General features: G+C 41.8%; 1 protein-coding gene across 1 annotated transcript in view; it reads left to right on the forward strand.

Annotated features, from left to right (window-relative positions):
• CRB1 (crumbs cell polarity complex component 1) overlaps window positions 1-19287 on the forward strand; it is a 207944-nt gene that overhangs the window by 38737 nt on the left and 149920 nt on the right. The window contains exon 2 of the mRNA XM_006155425.2: window positions 2896-3477. Within this exon, the coding sequence (XP_006155487.1) occupies window positions 2896-3477 (582 nt within the window). The remainder of the gene's footprint in view (window positions 1-2895; window positions 3478-19287) is intronic.

A 19287-nucleotide genomic window follows, 5' to 3' on the forward strand; every position in this document is an offset into this window, starting at 1 on the left:
TCTCTCTCTCTCTCGCTGGTAAGCACAACTATCCAGCCAATTAAAAAACAAAAGACAATATACACACATGTACACGTGTAACATATATATATATAAACATACAAGAAATTTACTTAATGATGTGTGAGTCTTTATCTTCTTTAAAATTGGTCAAATTAGTTTTTGCTCAGCCGAAAAAAAAAATCACTTTAGCATTTAAAATACTTAATGGAAAATACAGAAATAATTACTTTTGTAACTGTATGGAATATTTTATTTTCTCCTGTACAGAGGTTTTCAAATTGCTCTTCTCCAACCCCAGGGCTCCTTGCAGGTGTCTTCAGGGGAGGCAGGAGGCTGAGCGGACAGTGCAAGGACCCCTCCCAGTCTTGGATCTGAGCAGGTCCAGCTCACCTCCCCCTTTGTTACACTGGGACAGCTCACGGCATTTTCCTAGATGGGTTTTGCTGCTCTTAAAGAGAAAGGAAAGTGAAGAAAAAGAAAAGAAAGACAAACAAGACAAGAAAGCAATCTAAAACCCACTGTCGTAGAATTTCTTGTAATAGCCAGTAGATGGCAAACTTCACTGCAGGAGACAATAAATGGCCCTGAAATTATCAACTGTTCTGAACCTCCAGTAACATTTCCTGCTCTCTCTGTAAGCCTTCTGTGAAAACTGGCAACAAAATTCTCTATGGCCATTTCCCTGGAAAACAAACTTCACTGATAATTCTACATAACTCTCTGACAGCGTTTTATGAACTCGTTTAAGCCTTGTTCTAAAGGTGGCGTCACCAGGAAAAGTGCTCACAAGAGAACGCACAGGGGGCTAGCATGGGTACCAAAACCGGACTCATCATAATCCTTGCCTCAGAACCTCTCATCACTGGTCTGTACACAGTCTGCGTGTGTTTCCTAAGTCGGTTATTTCATTTGTTTTCGTCATGCAGTGAATTGCAGTTTCTTCATATGTCTGAAAAATAAGGGGTTTTTTTCTGGACAGGATATTGTCTGGTGGCTTAAACAGTTCGTTGTAGCCTTAGTTAATGATGTCATGTCATGGGCAGTGTTCCTGGCAGCAGCTCACCTCCGGACACACTCATAGCCCTATGTAGCAAGTAATGCCAATGACACCAGTCACCAGAGGAGACCCAGAATGAGGATGTGATTGACAGATGAGCTTATCCAAAACCTATACGAAAAAACCATAGTTCAAAGTCTGGGGCCAGCAGATGGCGCGGACTCCCACATGACCAATTGCAGTTCAAGTCAAGTCCCAGACCTGGTGACTTGCTTTCTCATGTTTACCTCTTTCTCAATCTCTCTCTCTTTCTATCTCTCTGTGTGTCTCTCACTGGTGAGTGCATGTGCCCCATAGAAAATTTAAAAAATATATAATGATAATTAAAATTAAGTAAACAATTTTTTTTAAAGCGTACACAGTAACAAAGTGATAGAAGACACCTTGTGTGAGCACCCATAGGTAGTAACTCTACCTACTTTAAAAAAGATGACCAAGTTTATTTAGTAATACTTAAAAATATATTAGTCTGGGAACTCCAGAGCAACAGAACCAATGGAATATATGTATATAATTTTCAAATGTTTCTGGAAAATGTGTATTATGAAAAATCTATAAATTAATTTCAAAAAATTTTTGCACCAAAATAAGCTCACATTTTGATTTCTTTTTTTTTATGAATTTTTCTGAGTCCCCTCCTGAATGTGTATGTGTACACATGCACACATGGGGAAGGAGAGAGAGATTTAGTATAAAAAATTGGCTCATGGGATTATGAAGACTGGGAAGTTCAAGATTTGCAGTCAGCAGGCTGGAGACTCAGACAAGCCAGTGGTAGAATTCCAGTCTGAGTCAAATGTCAGAGGACCAATGGTGTAAATTCCACTCTGGGTCTTTGCCCAAAAGCAGAAAAAGACTGATGCCCAAGCTTGAAGACACATAGAAAAAAAATGATTTTTTTTGATACTCAGCATTTTCCCTGTTTAGACCTTCCATGTATTGAATGAGGCCCAGGACCATGTACTTTACTCAGCCTAACAATTTAAATGTTCATCTCATTTAGAAACAGCCTCACACAGACCCAGAAATAATGTTTAATCAGATATCTGGGCACCTTACAGTCCAGTCACATCACACATGAAATTAGCCATGACAAATCAATGCTTTGTCAACTTGGCACCCTTAAACCATACTTAACTTACAAATCAGGACAATAAGATGGTCATAATTCTAACATGATACAACTATTCTGTTCACAACAAGAAATGCACTGACCCCTTCCCCAGAAGAGGAGGTAAAGTCCTTCAGTGGTGTTTACCCTTCTTCTTCATATCCCATGCATAAATTCTATGTTGTAAAATTAATAACATTTAAACTATATATAACGAAGCCACTACATTTTATGTGATAAGGGACTAAGGGGGAAATATATGTACATATATAAATCATATTATATATATGTGTGCGTGTATATGTATATATATATATATACACACACATATAAAAGACAAAGACAAATAGAAGAAAAGTGGGGAATTGCCCCCTAGGACTGATGACCATGTCACAGTCCCTCCTCCTCCATCCTCCTCTTGGGATATTGGGCACGCACACACATGCACCGGGTGTGAGTTTCAAGCCAGTGGGTCTAGGACTCGAACCACAGTCGACTACATGGGAGTCCAGGGATGTAACCATCTGCTGGTCCCCCATTTTTGTTTCTTATTAGTACCTATTTCAAGTTTAGACACATGAGGAATCAAAACTCATAATTAGAACGCAGCCAACTACGTACTACATTAATGAACTTGTTTAAAGTGGTACGAAAATCAGAAAGAAATTCTTTAATTACATCCTCAACCACAAGTTTAACCTTGATATCTTTTATTTCTTTGTAGATTCCTTTTGCAATAAAAACGACACCAGATGCCTCTCAAACTCTTGCCAAAACAATTCTACGTGCAAAGGTTTTGCAAAAGGCGACAATTGTCATTGTGCAGACGAAGGCAACAATGTGGACGAAGACTGTGATGATGTGAGAGATCCTTGCTTCTCCAGCCCTTGTTCAGGAAGTGCCACTTGTGAGAACAGCCCGGGACAAAGGAGCTTTCTGTGCAAATGTCCTCCTGGCTATAGTGGAGTGACCTGTGAAACTGCCATCAGTCCCTGTGGCATGAATTCCTGCCAACACGGAGGTATTTGTCACCAGGACTCTATTCAGCCTGTCTGCATCTGCCCTGCAGGATATGCTGGAAGGTTCTGCGAGGTGGACTATGACGAGTGTGCTTCTGGCCCTTGCCACAATGGGGCCGTGTGCCAGGATGGAATTGACGGCTACTCCTGCTTCTGTGTCCCAGGATACCAAGGCAGGCACTGTGACCTGGAGGTGGATGAATGTGCTTCAGATCCCTGTAGAAATGAGGGTACGTGCCTCAACGAGATCGGAAGGTACACGTGTATCTGTCCCCATGATTATTCCGGTGAGTGCGATTACAGTTAAATCCCAGCTGATGTAATTACTTTCTCTTTATTATGACAGAATCAGGGATGACGTCTTATGTCTCGTCCAGTCATTTATGAAAACAGCCAAGTTCTTGACAGCAATTAATCTCTAGGTCGAAAACTTCCTGAACTATTTAAACCCCCTGAACACTAAGTGGTTGTGCACACTCCCTGTTGCTGTCTTATTAATTTGTTTAAAGTTTTTTTCTTTCATAAAAGTAAAAGAGAGTGAGAAAAAGACAAAGACAAGCACCTTCAACAGGGCCTCAGCTCTGAAGTCCCTCTCACACACCCCTAGCCAGCCAGGATTATGGACATGGGTAGGTTCAACCAGGGACACCCAACCATCTTCCCAGTAGATCTGCCATCACTTGAGCAGTGGTTACTGATGCGCCATTGTTGCTGTTTTCAGTGGAGCTCTGCATGATTTAAAGCCTAGATTCTGCCTAGACTGAGCCGACCTCATGGGGCCTGCCTTTCCAAGTCAGCACAGTTCAAGTTTCCTCATCAGCAAATTCCTTTCATCCTAGCTCACGTCTGCCCTCTAATGCCCAAAGCCTGACATCACCACCTGCTGGGAAGGCAGACCACTCTATACAGTAGCTGATTTCCAGTAGGAAAGTGTGACCAGGAAGTTAGTGGGTGCAAGGCTGATGGAGCTTGGTAAATCAGATAATTCATGACTTCATTAAGAAAGACCAACAATAGAATCTTGTATCTATTTAACCTTTACAAAGTTTCTGTTGATATAATTTTAATAGCAAGTTGACAACTCCCATTCACACTTGTTCGTGTCCTCACATTCAGCCTCACCCTCTTGCATCTTCCTGCATGGTAGCTACTCTTAGTCAGTTCCTCATGATAGCCATCTTTCTTGCTTTGCTTTATTTTCTCTCTTGATTTTCCACCTCCATGTAACGGGGCACCTCACCCAGGCTGTGCTTTCCCACCTGCATTCACTCTAACCTCTGCGCACCACCTTCCTGTGCTTCCTGACTCCTCTCTGAGACAGCACGTACATATTCGTACTGCTCTTTCCATGAGCTTTTGCCACTTTTGTACCTGATCCTGGTGTTTATCGTTCAACCTGCCTGCCTTTCTCAACCTGTTCACATTTACTTCTTTATTTTGTTGCTTTTCTCCCAAGTTATCTTAAGCAATATAATTATTTGGAAAATATTTCTCTTCCCAATTTCTCTTCAAAATCAGAACCCCACCCCCATCCTTGCCCCCGGCATGATTTTGCTAAGGTCACATATTCTGGGGACATTTACTTTATAAAATAGACATGCCCCTAGTTGCTCTGACATGAAATTTGCTCCCTTTTCCTCATTCCTCACCTATAAACAGTTCTCAGAATCTGCTGTTTGGACAACCAAGATGGCTTCCAAGTGGAGCTGGCCCGTTCTGCCTGCGGTACCTTGCTCAGGTCCTCCTTGTCTCCTGCGCATGATATTAACACTCCCCCCAACCCAGTTCTCCAACTTCCGGTCTCTGCCTTCTCGCAGCTGTTGCAAACACTGCCTTCAAAATAATCCTTCTACAATAGGCCAATGCCACGCTCTTTGAAGAGCCTTGGGAGATCCCCACTACTTAGAGAACAGTTTTAGCTTCTCACTGAAAGTCCCCGCAGACTGTCTCCCATGGGAGTCATCTGTCCACACACCGTTCCCCCAAAGTTTTCTAGCTCCTCAAATCAATCACCTTCAATTCTTACTCAAGTGCTTTCTCCCCCTGGGATCTCTTTCTCCTCACAAGGTGTCCTCTGCCAAGTTCTCCTCTGCTTTTGAGATCTCTTGGGTCATTCATGAAAAATGCGTCATGACTTTTCCAATAACCCCATAGTTCAAATACTACTTAAATCAAGTAGCATTTCCAGATTTCCTCTCAGTTGGAACAATACTTTCACACTGCTGCGGGAATTCAATTTGTGACTTTCTTGGTAGTTTGCACCTCCACAGAGAACGCTCCATATTCTACCTTCGTTTTTATTTATTTATTCCATGAGTGAAGGAAACAGAGAGTGAGGACTTCCCAACAGCATCTTCATGTCACAATCCATCCCCAGCCAGCATCAAGGGTGTATGTATGCACCTGGCATGTACGGAGAGTCCTCAGGGTGTGAACCTAGGACCTTTCCATATGGCCTCAGCATTGTCAAGTGCTGGGTTACTGCTGCACCACCACAGCGGGTCTTCTACCCTGTTGTACAGATATCTGTATGGTTTTTGTCTTTGCTCATGAAAGTGTTAGTTCCTAACAGACACAGATCATGTCTTCTCTTTATTTTCTCTTCACCAATACATTTGAGAGTCTATTACACGTCAGTCAGTGTGTTAAGAAGAGGAAGTAGTCTTTCCCAGAGTGCCCAGCTCAGTGATTGTCACTCATGGGTGCTTAATAAACTTACTGCATTGGGACCCGCAGGTGGTGGTTAAGGGGACTGGACTTCCACATGGCTGACCACGGCTTGAGTCTCGGACCTCGTGGCTTGCTTTCTCCCTTTCCCTCTCACTAGTCAAGTAAATAAATAAATAAATAAATAAATAAATAAAATTAAATAAAATAATTCTTTATAATAATAAATAAATAAGCCTACTGAATTTTTAAAATTTTCTAAATCACTCAAGATACTTCTGGACACACTTCCTGATAACGAAACTGCAGTACATGGCTATTAAAGTAGAGTTTAGTTTTCCTAGTGTTTTTGCACAGTTTAGGAGGATAGAATACTTGTGTATAGAGGGAAATTTCTCTCTCTCTCTCTCTCTCTTTTTTAAATTTTTTTTTTTGTAGAGGTTTTTGCTATAGGGCGCATGCACTTGCCAGAAAGACAGAGAGAGACAGAGAGACAGAAAGCGAGAAATCACCCCCCAGGGGGGATGGTCACACCGCAATCCTTCTCCGTTCTCCTCTCGGGATCTTGGGCACGCATGCACACACGCCTGGAGTGAGTTTAAGCCACTGGGTCTGGGACTCGAACGGCGGTCGACTGCATGGGATTTCAGCGACGTAGCCATTACTCTAACTGCTGGTCCTGAGAGGGAAATTACTCTTGATTGCCTTTTAGTTATTAGCACTATGCTAAAATTTAAAGAGAGTATTAACAAACCTTATAAAACAGTATTTGTGCCTGAAAAGCTTCTGGTTTGTGTACCACACTATCATGTCTATCTTCTTTAATGTAGTTGAATTTTGGAAATTGAATTTCAACTTTTGAAAAACATTTTAATAAAAGTTGAAAATACATTTTTGTGGGACTGGTTTAGGACTATTTTTGTTTGTTATTTTAGAACCACCATAGCTCATTAAGACGGTACCTTCTGGGGCCAGCAGATGGCGCAGCTGTAACACAATAATTCATGATGCTGGTCCCATGTGGGAAGGTCCCAGGCTCATGTCCCAAGACCTCTCCTTACATGTCAGGGGCTTGTGTGCACATCCATGATCCGAGGTGGCTAAGCTGGGAGATTACTGTGTGAAGACTCTGTTGGGGTGCTTCCTACCCCCTTGGAAAAAATGAATGAGTATACTTAAAGAAATTAATTAAAAAGGCCAGCATGTGTCGTGGTGGGTAAAGTGCTGGACTCCCCCACATGGCAGACAGCGATTCAAGTCCTGGACCTGGAAGCTTGCTTTTTCCTTTCCCTCTTTCTCTCTCTTTCTGTCTCTCTCTGGTGAGCATGTGTGCCTTATAGCAAATTTATAATAATAATAATAATAAATAAGTTGATATTGCTTTAAAACATTAACTAGAAAAGTATCTTCTATTTCCTGCTGCTTTGTCAATATTGAGAATGTTGAGTAAATGTAGGACACCTGAGATTGAATGAAAAGTTTAGTCATTTTAACTACAGCAGTCAAAATAGTTTTATTATAAAAACTTGATTTGAAAAATTATGTCTGTATACTTTTTAAAAATTTTTTATTTATCTGGAATATAATGAATTCTTTGAGTGGTCTAAAAGATGTCACAAAAGTGACCATGAAAGATTGTATTCCAAATGCGAAGAGTAGTAAAACTCCATTTCACACTATGAATGAATGATTTGTACCGTATGTTAGAGTATAATTCCGAATGTGAGGGAGTGTCCTTTCTCCATATAACACTTGACATCTACACTGAGGATACTTTCCTTGCCAAACCCTAATATAATGTTGTTTCTATTTGACTATACCATTCTCTTTCATTCTAAGAAAGCAGCTAAAGCTTATTATCTCAGATTTTTAGGTGACATATATAATACTTGCTAATAGAATTGAAATGAGAGCCTCATAAGGCAATAAAAATCAGGTCTGTTTTTAGCTGGTTAGGCTGGTTTGATAGGAAAGTAATTGCTGGTTTGAGCACTAATCACCTACACAAGCGGAAGGGCCCATGTTCTGGTAGTTCATCAGGGGTTCTCAGCCCCGACTGCTCATTAGCAACTACCCCAAGGGTATCTGAAACAGAGACGTTCAGACCCCACCTTCGGAGGTTCAACTATAATGGATGACTCTAATGTAGGTATAGCTGGGACTCATAGCCAGAAATTAAGTTTATGTGGACTTAACATGGAAACTTTTCTTTCACTATTCCATCATTAAGACACACAAGGAGGCGTGTTTACTTCATTGCTGACCCATAGTTACCAGAGTTTGTAGCAGCTCAGGCCAATTAAGGAGAACCCCAGAGAAGGTCTAGAGAACCAAGGGGGGAAGCCAAAGTTGAGAGGAAAGAAAGAGATCATCAGCCAGCAGTGCGGATGCACTGGAGTGCTCTGACTCAGCCTGGACCTCCTGATGGATCTCAGAAGCTGTGTTACCATGACCCAGCCGCTGTGCGCCACATCCGAATTTAGAGTGATCATAAAGAACTTGGCTTACAGAAAAAGCCTGTGCTCCCCTGAGCAGCAGAGTAAGAAACGGTAATAAATTTTTAAAGACAGAAAGGTAGGAGGCAAAAAAAGAGCTGCAGTACATGAAGACGGTTCACACCGCATGAATTCTCCTCTGTGCCCTCCACTGTGCTTCACGGGCGGTGATTCATGGACTACAGAAGTGGGCTCCGAGAGCCGCTGGTGGTGCCGGGCAGATCTGCTGTGCATAAGCAAAAACTACAACTGCAGCTGGAAGTAAGCAGCTGCAAACTTTTTTTTAAATGAAAAGAATATTAGCTCTGAGCATGTGACTGCTTTTAGTTCAAGTTAAACCAATCAATCATTTTATAATTGAGGTCTTATAATTAGCTGGATTGACTACATTCTTCAGGTTAAGATCCCTACAATATGAAAAAAAGAGGGCAGGGAAGACCAGTTGGATGTATGATGAAGCAAAAGAATATAGAAAAAGATCTTATTCCCTCTACTAGAAACTAGATCTTTGTTCTGAAATAATCTTTCAGGATTTAAGAAAAAAAACCATGATATTAAATTTAGTTATTCATCAAAGATACATCTTTATTTCAGAAACAAATATATATGGAAAAATATTCTATATTTAAGAAAACATGTTAGTACATGGAGACTAGTTAGAAGACCCGTTAGTACATACAGACTAGTTAGAAGGCTATTAATATAATCCAAGTGTGAGTTATTAGGCTCTGTCCTGGAAGAAAGGCCATGAGCATTCCTGTTAATGGAAAGGGCTGATAGAAGAGTCCCTAGGGGGACCAGCAGATGGCATAATGGTTTCATCGTTGGACTCTCACATAGTGGACTGCAGACAAGTCCCATTCCGGGGGCTTAAAACTCATGCTGGGTGCACACATGTCCCAAATCCTGAGAGAATGGAGGAGAAGGGATTGTAGTGTGGCCATTCCCTGCCCACCTCACCCCTGGAGGTGATTTCTAGTTCTTTGTCTCTCCTTCTCTGTTTCTCTGTCAAGTGTCTGTGCCCTATAGCAAAAATCTCTCTCTCAAAAAAAAAAAAAAAAGAATCATTAGGAACAAGCCTCATTTAATGCCTTTCAAGGTCAAAATGTGTTCAAACTTTATCTGAAGAGAACTACACATGTAATATGAATAAAAAACCATTAAAAGTTCAACTGGTGTTCTCAACTTAATGAACTTTAATGCAGATCAATGGCTCTTTAATTTGGGCAGGTTATCAGATGTATCTGAAGAGCTTATCGATAAACTATAGCTTTTGTATGGTGCAGTTGATAGCACCCTAGACCAGGAGTGAGAAGCCACACGCCAAGTGTAGTTCGAGTCCCCTTCTTAGTTAGCCTGAAAATGTGCTGAAAGGTGGGTGCATGTGTCCTGGATCCTGATGGAATTTCTGGAGGAATATTTCTAAATATTTAGGAATGATAATTATCTTAATAAAAAGAAACATAAGAAAATAATTTTCTATGATAAAAATATTATAAATAGATGTGTAAATATATAATATTGACATATTTAGCATAAAATATAATTTTCCTGTAATCTTATTAGTGAACTTATATAATTGAGAAATGTATATTATAGAAATGTATAATATTTTGTATAGGTGTATATTATAGAAATGTGTAAGAAATGTATAATATTTTATAATGATGACATCTTGGTACATGTTATGTCATTTATGATGGGAGGAAAGTGAGAGGAATGGACTTAGAGAAAAATGGCTGGAAATAATGAGTTCACATAGAATTAGGAGAAACAGTTTTCTTAATACACAAATGGAATGCAGAAAATATTAGAGGGGCCAGCAGGTGGCATGGTGGTTAAAGGCACTGGACTCCCACATGGCTGACCACAGTTCAAGTCCTGGACCTGGTGATTTGCTTTCTTCCTTTCTCTCTCGTTCTTTCTCTGTCTCTCTCTGATCATGTTGAAAAGTAATAATAATAAATAAATAGGGACCAACAGTTGGCATAATGGCTATGTTGCTGGACTCCCACGTAGTTGACTGCAGTTCGAGTCCTGGACCTGGTGGCTTAAACTCACGCCGGGTGTGTGTGCGTGCGTGCCCAAGATCCGGAGAGGAGAATGGAGGAGAAGGGATTGTGGCATGGCCATCCCCCCTGGGGAGTGATTTCTCACTTTCTGTCTCTCTGTCTCTCTCTGTCTTTTGGGCGAGTGCACGCACCCTATAGCAGAAATCTCTAAATAATAATAATAATAATGAATAAAGTCAAATAAAACAATTATAAAAAAAGAAAATACCATTAGATATGAGGAAGGATGAGAATTCCTTATGTTCTGGGCATAGGGCTAACAAAGATGAGATGCAATTATATAAAAAAGAAACAATTATAAAAAAAGAAAATATCATTAGATATGAGGAAGGATAAGATTCCTTATGTTCAGGGCATAGCGCTAACAAAGATGAGATAGTCTTTCTCTTCCTAGAGCTCATTTTAGTGTCCATGAATATTCTGGAAAGATAGGGTTAAAACAGTGTCAAGTGGAACCAGCAGGTGGCATAATGGTTATGTTACTGGACTTCCACATAGTCAACTGCAATTCAGGTCCTGGATTTGGTGACTTAAAATTCACACCAGGCATGTGTGTATGAATGCCCAAGATTCCGAGAGGAGAATGGTAGAGGAGAAGGGTTTATGGCCACCCCCGCCCCCCTACCCTGGTGGGGTGGGGGAGCAGGACTTCTTGCTTTCTGTCTCTCTCTGACTCTCTGACTAGTGCACAACATGGCCTATAGCAAAAATCTGTCTCAAAAAAAAAAAAAAGTGTCAAGCACGTTGGTTTTGTTTGTTTGTTTGTTTTTGTTTTTGTTTTGGAGAGGTTTTTGCTATAGGGCGCATGCGCTCGCCAGACAGAGAGAGAGAGACAGAGAGACAGAAAGCGAGAAATCACCCCCCCAGGGGCAATGGCCACGCCGCAATCCCTTCTCCTCCATTCTTCTCTTGGGATCTTGGGCATGCACGCACATGCACCCGGTGTGAGTTTAAGCCACCGGGTCCGGGACGCGAACTGCGGTCGACTACGTGGGAGTCCAGCGACATAGTCATTACGCTAACTGCTGGTCCCCAAGCACGTTTTTAACTTTTGTTGAAGATAAACAGAGAAGGGAAGAGGATACACGATGACAAGAATTATGAAAACCGGCAAATAGTCGTGCTTAGCATTGAAACCAGAAGCCATTCCAGTTTTTTTTTTCTCTCAGTGAAAATAAAACTCGTAGAATGAAAAAGGATAATGAGAATAATAAAATAAAATAGTTGTTTTAATAGTAATTATAAATCTGATAAAGACTACATCAATTATCTACCACTAAGAGTTTAAAAAAATATACAAACAAAAATGTCATAAGACTAAGACACTCTTGGTCATAAAGTATATCCGAGTTTCAGAGATGCTAAGAATTCAGCAGCCCTTCAGAGACAACACCCTCGGCCTATGAAGTCTGCTGAAGTGACTGATCTACAAGACATGTTGGTACCTTGAGTTATCCTGAGGACAGGTGTGCCTAAATGCACGAGCCAGAAATCTTGTTGGCTAAAGCCACCCAGATGTTCCGCTGAAAATGTAAACTCTGCCTTTAATCTCTCAAGCATCTTGCTGCACACTATTATGCTTGTTGAACTTTATGAATCAGAGCGGGAAGTCATCCATTCTCTTCGTTGCTCTAGGATGTTAAAGAGAGTACAAGTATGGTCTACAGGAGGAGAACGAAGATAAATCTATAGAGGTAATAGAGACTGAAAGCCACAGCTCCTCTTAGCACTGACGTATTCAGAGTTGCACTGATAACTGTCTTAACTGATATACACAAAGAACCCAGAAATGGCATACATAATTCTTATTCAAACAACATTAGGCTTGTGAGCTCGTGAGCTATCAGATACTGGATATAAACTGAAATTCGGGGTGATAACCCAGAGCAAAGCACGGGCTCTGCAGATAATGAGAACGGTGTTCCGAGTGGTTTATCAATGTCACACTGCATGCTCTGACTACCCTCTGCCCTTAATGAGTGATGAGAACAGCTTCAGGACCAGACCTGTTCCATATTGATAGCGAATAATTTGCATTATCTTGTGGCTCGGAATGTTAACCTGGATCTCTGATTGCCAAAAGATGCACGTTGAAATGCAAAAATCTGTAAATGCTGATCAGAAGTTTAGGGTACAATCATTCAGAAACTGATTTTTGAAAACATTTGCCAAAGCTATAGATGTGACTGTATGGCTTTTCATTTCAAACGGACCCATATTTAGAAAAGCATTGAGAGGTTCTGTCCTGGCATGCCAGCTTGTGTTCTGGGAGATCTGGTGGGTTCATTTACAGCTGTGATTTGATCATTCATTCGTTCTTCATTGAGTATTTCCTGTGTTCAAGAATGTCTACTAACTGCCTTAAATATTAGTGGGACCAGCACTCTGGGACCAGCAGGTAAAGCAGAGGTTAAGGTGGCTCAATTCTACATGGCTGTGTGGTTCAAGTCCTAGAACTGGCAGCTTGAAAAACATACCAGGCACGTGTGCATGCATGCCCAAATCCCAAGAGGAGAATGAAGAAGGCATTACGGTGTAAGCCTTCCTCCCAGGGGTACTTTCTACTTCTCCCTGGCCTTGTCTCTCGCTAGTAAGAACATGTGCCCTATACCCTATAGCAAACTAAATAAATAAAGAATAAAAACTTTGACCTTGAAGAGCTCACCATTTTGTAGATCAAATGGATAAGTAACTGTGGTACAATATAATATATGTACATTTAAACTAAAAAAGAGTTTTGGGAGCCCAGCAGAGCTGCATGGGAGACAGATACAGATATGTGTAGGTAGTGTTGTTTCCAGAATCATGTGATAATGAAACATGACCTTTGGGAACTAGGGGAGCCAACCCATGGAAGCAGAGTGTGAGAAGCCGAGCATGGCAGGTGAGGGGACACCTACACCTTCAGCTAAGAGGCATGAAAGACAGTTGAACTGTAAGGATGTCACTGCAGGTGGCACTAATTTAAGAGCTTTCTTTTCATTATAAGACAATAATGCTCTCTTCTGGAGGTGGGGTGGAGGGCTTCAAAAATTTAAGCAGACAATGATATGGTCAGATTTATATTTTCTAGCGATCATGTTTCTATAGATCTGTAGTGAGCCATGAGGAAGAGAAAAACCAGAGGTCTGCAGTCAGGTAAGAGATGGTAAGGGTCTCGTTAAGGTCACAGTAATGGGGATGACACCTTCAAGCCAAATCTAAGGGGAAAATGCCAGGATTTAAATATTAATGCAATGGGGCCAGCAGGTGGCGTGGTGGTTAAAGCACTAAGCTCCCTCACAGCTGACTGTGGTTCGAATCCCAGACTCGGCAGCTTGCTTTCTCACTTTCCCTCTCTCTCGTCTCTCTCTGGTCAAATTAAAAATAAATGAATAACATTTACTAAATAATCGTTTAAAAAATAAAGACTAATGATGGTGTGGAATAGTTAATGAAATGATGGTAATTCCTGGAAATCTGGCTTGGGTGGCCTGCATCATAACCGTATTCTTTAAAGGAGAGTTTGGCAGGGATAGGAGGGGACGAGAGGAGAGCTGGTTTGTATTGACAGTTGTGGGAATGATGCCCATGAAATGGCCAGAGGGGACATCATGTGGATGGACAGTTTTGAGGGCAACCTGGTCTGGAATCATAGACTGCTCTATGTCCACGTTAGCATGTGTGACATGTCGCAGAGAAAAACCTGCTTCCTGATTTCCATTGGAATGATCATCTGCTTCTAGGCTCATAGTCTTTTCTCAGATAGGAGTAGGTAAACAAAATGTTTCTATTTTTCCCCAATGCACTTTTTTTTTTTTTTTGGAGAGATTTTCACTGTAGGGCGCGTGCGCTCGCCAGACAGACAGAGAGAGACATAGAGACAGAAAGTGAGAAATCACCCCCCAGGGGGGATGGTCACGCCGCAATCCCTTCTCCTACATTCTCCTCTCGGGATCTTGGGCACGCACGCACACGCGCCCAGCGTGAGTTTTAAGCCACCGAGTCCGGGACATGAACCGCGGTCGACTACGTGGGAGTCCAGCGACATAGCCATTATGCTAACTGTTGGTTCTCTCCCCAATGCACTTTTAATTCCCTGACCTTTGCTGCAACTTGGCATTGATCTGATGAAACCCCTTTCCACACAACCCTTTTGATTGACTGACTGATCTCTTTTTTTAAATTGCCATAGGGCATGCTTGCTCACAAGAGAGAGAGACAGAGAGAGAGAGAGAGAGAGAGAGAGAGGAGAAAGCACTCCCTACACACCATGAGGCATGGGAATGCCACAACGCCTTCTCCTCCATTTCTCTCCCCTGTCTGGATTTTCAGCACAGGTACACATGAACCTGGTATACTTTTTGAAGCACTGGTGTTAGGATTTCAGCCAGTCAGTCATGTGGGATCTGGCTTCCTCGATCACTACGTTATGGGGTTGGCCTCCCTCATAGAACCCTTTTTTTTTCTACAGAGAGATTATTGCACTTGCCGGAGAGACAGAGAAAGAGAATGAGAAATTACTCCCAAGAGGGGATGGCCATACTGCAATCCCTTCTCCATGTTCCTCTTGGAATGTTGGGCACACACATGTTCTCAGTGTGAGTTTTAAGGTGCCTGGATCAGGGACTCGAACCACGGTCAGCTACGTGGGAGTCCAGGGAGTCCAGGATGCAACCATTACATCCTTTGCTGGTCCCCATACAACCCTTTTTAAAGAGTTTCTGCCATTGTGATTTTCTAGGAGAGAATATGGGCATTCTCACTGAACCCACTGCTCCTGAGAGTTCACTGGTGGAACATTTCACATAAACCGTAAAGATGACTTCATTAGGTGGACGAGTGGGGAAGAGCTTTTTTTTTTTTTTTTTTTTTTTGTCGAGAGAGACAGAGAGAGAGTGAGATGGACTCGATGCCGCAATCCTCCAGCCTCCATAGGTTTTTGCCATAGGGCAGGCGCCACCACGCCCAGGAAGAGCTTTTGACTCGATGTCTAGGTTAGGATGAGAAATGGGGAGGAAGGCTGGAATGGGCCAGGTCCTTCTCCCACCCCTATGGGGTACAAGATGAAGATACTCAAATGGGCTCCCCTCACATCAGTTAATATAATCTCACTGTATAAGGAAAAGAGAAGGAGCCAGAAGATAATGTAGCAAGGAAGAAAGGAAAAGACAGTAGAGGAGTGTTAAAAGAAAAAACTTCAGACAATTTAATTTAGTGGGTTTTTTTAAGTGATTTTTGCTATAGGGCACATGTACTTGTTAGAGAGACGACGAGAAACAGAGAGACAGAAAGTGAGGACCCCCTCCCCCCGCACCAGGGGAGATGGCCATGCCACAATCCCGTCTCCTCCATTCTGCTCCGAGGATTTTAGGCAAACACACACACACACACACACACACACACACTCAGCATGCGTTTCGAGCTGCTGCGTCCAGGACTTGAACACCAGTTGACTACATGGGAGTCCAGCAATGTAACCATTCTACCACCTGCCGGCCCTAATGTAGTGGAGTTTAATTGAACGAAAGTAAACCTGATTCTTTTTGGGGGGGGAGAGGTTTTTGCTATAGGGCGCATGCGCTGGCCAGACAGAGAGAGAGAGAGAGAGAGAGAGAGAGAGAGAGACAGAGACAGAGCGACACAAAGCAAGAAAGCAATCCCTTCTCCTCCGTTTTCCTCTCAGGATCTTGGGCATGCACACACACGCGCCCAGCATGAGTTTTAAGCCACCAGGTTCGGGATGCGAATCGCGGTTGACTACATGGGAGTCCAGCAACATAGCCATTATGCTAACTGTTGGCCCCAAGTAAACATGATTCTAACCGGGCAGCTTCTCCGGTGGCTTCCAGGCAATTCTAGGAAGCCTCACGCAGGGTTTCCAAGTTTCAGAAGAGGAAAGTGACGGTGTGGAAAGGAAATGTACATAGAAAAAGGAAAGTGAAGGAATGGGAGAGACAATTTGGATTGGCTACATCTTAAGTGTGTCTGCATTAGCACCATTTAAAAGGCAGGATGCCTGTGGTTGGACCGAAGCTTAGCTGCCGTGATTGGTTGTAACCTGGCAACCAACCAAAAAGGCAGCCTTCCAAATGAGGTTGCAGTTTGTTTATGGGAACCAAAGCAGGAGCAGGAGGCTTTTCTGATATATAATACATTCACAGGAGCGGCGGAGGGAACTGGAGAGGGCGGAAGGAGCCTTTGAAGAAGCGGGAGGCGAAAATGGAGAGCCTAGAAAACTGAGATGAGAGGAAATGGCTCCTTACTTTACATTGTGTCCTATATAAGGAGAAAATGAGCACATTTAGATTATTTATTAGAAATGCTGCTGCTTTACCAAAGCCAGTGAACTTGAGAAGCTCCCCTCCTTTTACCCTTTGAGTTACGGCATATAATCCCACTTCTTGTTTGAAAGTTACAATTTAAAAAGTATTCGCTTATGAGAAAACGTCTGAACTTCTTTTCACAGTTTGTACACTGGGGGGAGTTCAGAGCATAGCGGCCAGGTAACCATCTCACATGGTAGGCCTCCGGCAGGTACCGAGATGTCACTGTGGGTTGTAATGCCCTCTTAGTTAGACTGAGTCACCCAAGTTAATGAGGTCAGGAAAATTGGTCCTTCCTGTCCATTCTCCTTTTGGGGTAGCATCCTCCTATCCTGTTTTTGTTCTTGTTTTCCACAACCTTTTTATTGTCTTTGCTTCATACAGAATTATAAATCAGTTCCAACAGACTTTTGATGCTGGATGCATTTTTGCGAAAGAAACAACAATGAAGACTTTTCCATTTCTTAAAAAGTCAGCCACAGGGGCCAACTGGTGGTGTGGTGGTTAAGGTGACTGGGTCCCACATGACTGCGTGGTTTGAGTCTTGCACCCAGTGACTTGAGAAACATGCCAGGCGCTTGTGCGTGTGTGCCCAAAATTCCTAAAGGAGGGAAAGATAAAAAGGGACTGTGGCGTGCCTATTCCCCACAGGGGATGCTTTCTCACTTTTCCTCTCTTTCTCTCTCTGTCTGGTGAGTATATACACCCTCTGGCAAAGTAAGACAAAAAATTAGCCCCGTAAGTACTACCCATTGTACCTGTATTCAATTTCTCTTGTTACCTCATGTTGTTGTGACATGATATCATACTTAGTAACATTAGTCATGGGGCTGGCAGGTGGTTAAGGTACTAGACTCCCACATGGTCAACTGTGGTTTGAGTCCTGGATCTGGTGGCTTGCTTTCTCACTATCTCTAGTCAAAATGAAGGACAAGGAGAAGGAGAAGAAATAAAATTAAATAAGTAAATAACATTAGTCATGAAATGAATGTTTTCAGATAGAACAGATCACACAGTTCAAGTACTATTTTTGAGGCTCAGTCACTTCTATATATTTAATGGCCGTATACACGTGACTGTAAACAGCCAAGTGAAAAATAAAAACTGGAGTCGGTTATCCAGATGTTTTATCTCTGAAGCCAAGTATCTGGAAATACAAAAACATCTGGATGACTGACTGGACTTATCACTTGTCATCTCTCTGGCTGTTGTAACAGAATGCAGACACAGACCAAACCACTTCTGTCGATATCTGCAGAAGTGATAAATTGCAACAAGAATCTTGTCGGTAAGCATATTAAATGTGACCCAGATAAGCTACCCTGAAGGCAATACAGGTTGAGTACCCCTCGTCCAAAATAGATGGGACTGGAAGTAATTTAGGTTTCAAAATTCTTTTCATTTCAGAATATCTGCATACAAACAACAAGATGTATTGATGATGGGACCTAAATCCAAGCATAAAATTATTCATTTATATTTCGTATGTCATTTTAATACATAACTCACTCTGTGGGGTGATAGGCACAGAAATAAAGGTAGTAAGGCTGTTCCTCTTTCTCTGTACGTTAATACCCACATGCTAATTTGACTTCTGAATAGCAAATACTATTTTCAGAGATTCAACTCGGTAGTTATTTCAATAAGACTATAACTTTTGAAAATCGTAAACTTATTTGTCTTAGTTAAAAATCTTCATCTCTGGGGGCCAACAGGTGGCATGGTGGTTAAAGGTGCTGGACTCCCACACGGTTCAAGTACCAGACCGGGCGGCTTTCTCTCTCTCTTTCTCTCTCTCACTCTGTTTCTGTCCCTCTCTGGTCAAATTAAAACAAATAAATAAATAAAGTTAAATAGAATAATTATTTTTAAAAACTCTCCATCTATGATTTTTAAGGGAATAAGTAGATTCTTTTTTCCATGTGATATTTACCTTAAAATGAAGTAGCTTCTGAAGATGGCACTAATTACATTAGGCTTAAGTCACACACTGATTTTATACTTAAAAGTAGTATTTTACAACACTAAGAAAAGTGGAAGCTTAAATGTTCCCACACAAAAGGACCACTTCAGTAACTAGCACATTTGTACTAGATTTTTTATGGAATGAATAAGTGTTTTTTTTTTTTCTTTCTCCAGCAAATATGCAGTATGTAACAGGTAGTGTTACAAATATTTTAGAATATTTCATTATAATGCTAACCCTATGAGGTAGTTACACTTTTTGTTTTCCTATTTTTCGGGTGAGGAAGCTGAAATGTGGAGAGATTAAGATACTGCCCAGGTCCCAGAGCGGCTGTGTCAAGATCCAACCAAGCTGTTTGGCTTTGGAGTCTAAGTTCGTTTGTTTGTTTGTTTTTTAAATTTGCCAGTGGGCTCATGTACTTGCCAGAGAAAGGAAGTGAAAAGACATACCCCATGGGAATGACTTCTCCTCCATCTCCCTCTCCTTTCAGGATTTCAGGCACACAAGTATACGTGTCCAGCATGTTTTTCAAACTCCTGGGTGCAGGACTCAAACCCCACAGTCTGCCATGTGCAATCCAGCCCCTTGAACC

This window comes from Tupaia chinensis, unplaced genomic scaffold (genome assembly GCF_000334495.1).
Source record: "Tupaia chinensis unplaced genomic scaffold, TupChi_1.0 Scaffold000453_1, whole genome shotgun sequence".
Lineage (NCBI taxonomy): Eukaryota > Metazoa > Chordata > Mammalia > Scandentia > Tupaiidae > Tupaia > Tupaia belangeri.